This window comes from Kryptolebias marmoratus, linkage group LG9 (assembly GCF_001649575.2).
Source record: "Kryptolebias marmoratus isolate JLee-2015 linkage group LG9, ASM164957v2, whole genome shotgun sequence".
Taxonomy (NCBI): Eukaryota; Metazoa; Chordata; class Actinopteri; order Cyprinodontiformes; family Rivulidae; genus Kryptolebias; species Kryptolebias marmoratus.
Genome location: NC_051438.1, coordinates 27404591 through 27406172, shown reverse-complemented (window position 1 = coordinate 27406172; position 1582 = coordinate 27404591). Strand labels below are relative to the sequence as shown.

The 1582-nt window shown below is 47.1% G+C and overlaps 1 protein-coding gene across 2 annotated transcripts in view; it reads right to left on the bottom strand.

Moving 5' to 3' along the window:
- spata5 (spermatogenesis associated 5) overlaps positions 1–1582 on the bottom strand; it is a 116936-nt gene that overhangs the window by 109064 nt on the left and 6290 nt on the right. For both annotated transcript variants that reach the window (XM_037977310.1, XM_017417402.2), the window contains exons 9-10: positions 1055–1156; positions 804–957 (exon numbers count right to left, since the gene is read on the bottom strand). In XM_037977310.1, the coding sequence (XP_037833238.1) occupies positions 804–957; positions 1055–1156 (256 nt within the window). The remainder of the gene's footprint in view (positions 1–803; positions 958–1054; positions 1157–1582) is intronic.

Below are 1582 nucleotides of genomic sequence, written 5' to 3'. Positions count from 1 at the left end.
GGGGGGGGGGGGGGGGGAGACAGTACGAGTCCGAGAACGAACCTAAAACTCATGAACAATTATTATAATTTCAGGTTTTGTTTTCGGATTTGTGTTGTTTTCAGGAAGAGAAATGAGGAAATCCGTGCAAAGTCAAGAGAAGTCGCACTTTCTGCAAAAACATATCCTGAAATCTGTTAGAGACACCGAAAGGAAAACATCAGCTGAAAGCTAACAGCAGCAAAAGGCTAGTGAACGCTACTTGTTCTAGAAAAGAAAAGAGTGGCTAAAAGGAGCGAGACACAAACTGAAAGTAGCAGAACAGATAAAAACGGATCGAGGCAGAACCATGTTTTTCTCTGAGGAAAACATTTGCAAACAACTTTAAATATTATAAAAAGCATAAAAGTTAAAAACCAAACGGTACAGAACCCATTCCCTGAAGGACCTGAATATTTAGCTAAACTTTCGGCTGCTCCCTTCTTCAGGGGTCGCCGCAGCGAGCAAACTGGCACGAATGATTTACGCCGAATGTCCTTCCTGGACTCGAACCTGCAGCCTCGGGATTACAAGACCGCGGCGCTGACCACTGAGCCACCGCTGCCTGAATATTTGGCTACACGATTGGCTAAAACAGAACGAAGTATGAAGAAGTGGTTATTTTGCATAAAGTGTAGAGAAAGTTTCACAGAAAAAGGATCGATGCTCCTCGTATCAGTGCCTGTTCGGGGTTTTAAGATTTGATCCTAATGTGATGAAAAAAAGAAGAACATGGCGTCCGCTCCACGTCAGTTTTTGTGTTCTCTGCGGCGCCTTCGACTCACCGGCTTCTTTACAAACAGCTGCCAGATCTGCTCCCACGTATCCGTGAGCGCCGTCCGCCAGCTGCGTCAGCTCCTGCTCGGTGGCGCCGCACGGGACGGAACTCAGCTGCTTCTGCAAAATGTCCGCCCGCTCGGCACTGCTGGGAACCCCCACCTGCCACCGGGAGGCCCGGCGGGGACAGAAAATCACCTTTCAGCACATGAAGCTGGGACATGCGTCACAGAAACCGGCAGCGAGCAGCAGAACGAACCTCCAGCTCCTTGTCGAAGCGTCCCGGCCTCCGCAGGGCAGGGTCCAGGGCCTGGGGTCTGTTCGTGGCCCCCAGGACTAACAGCTGACCTGAGTGGCCCTCCTGGAAGCACAAAAACAAACTTATTAGACTCACTGAACTCAGGCGCAGGAATCCTGAGGTCAACCACTCATTGTCAGTTACAATAAAGACCAAAACTTTAATAAAATAGAAGCATTTATTTAAAACAAGAGACTTGAATGTGTATATGACATGTATTTGTGTGTGTTTGTAAATCCATGGGGATCAGCCTCAGAGGACTCAGGGCACAACCATGATGACTCACTGAAATGACATGAATTAGTTTATATGAATGTTGATTAAAAACACAAGATTTTAGCAGAGATTTCACCTTTTTATCAAACACCAGTGAGGTGTTGTAGTTTTGGAGCTGGACCAGTTCTAGTGTGGTCCGGATGCAAAAAAAGTGCTGAAGTGGCCCTTTATTGAGGTTTCAGTAATCAGATGAAGGTTTCACAGATCACACAC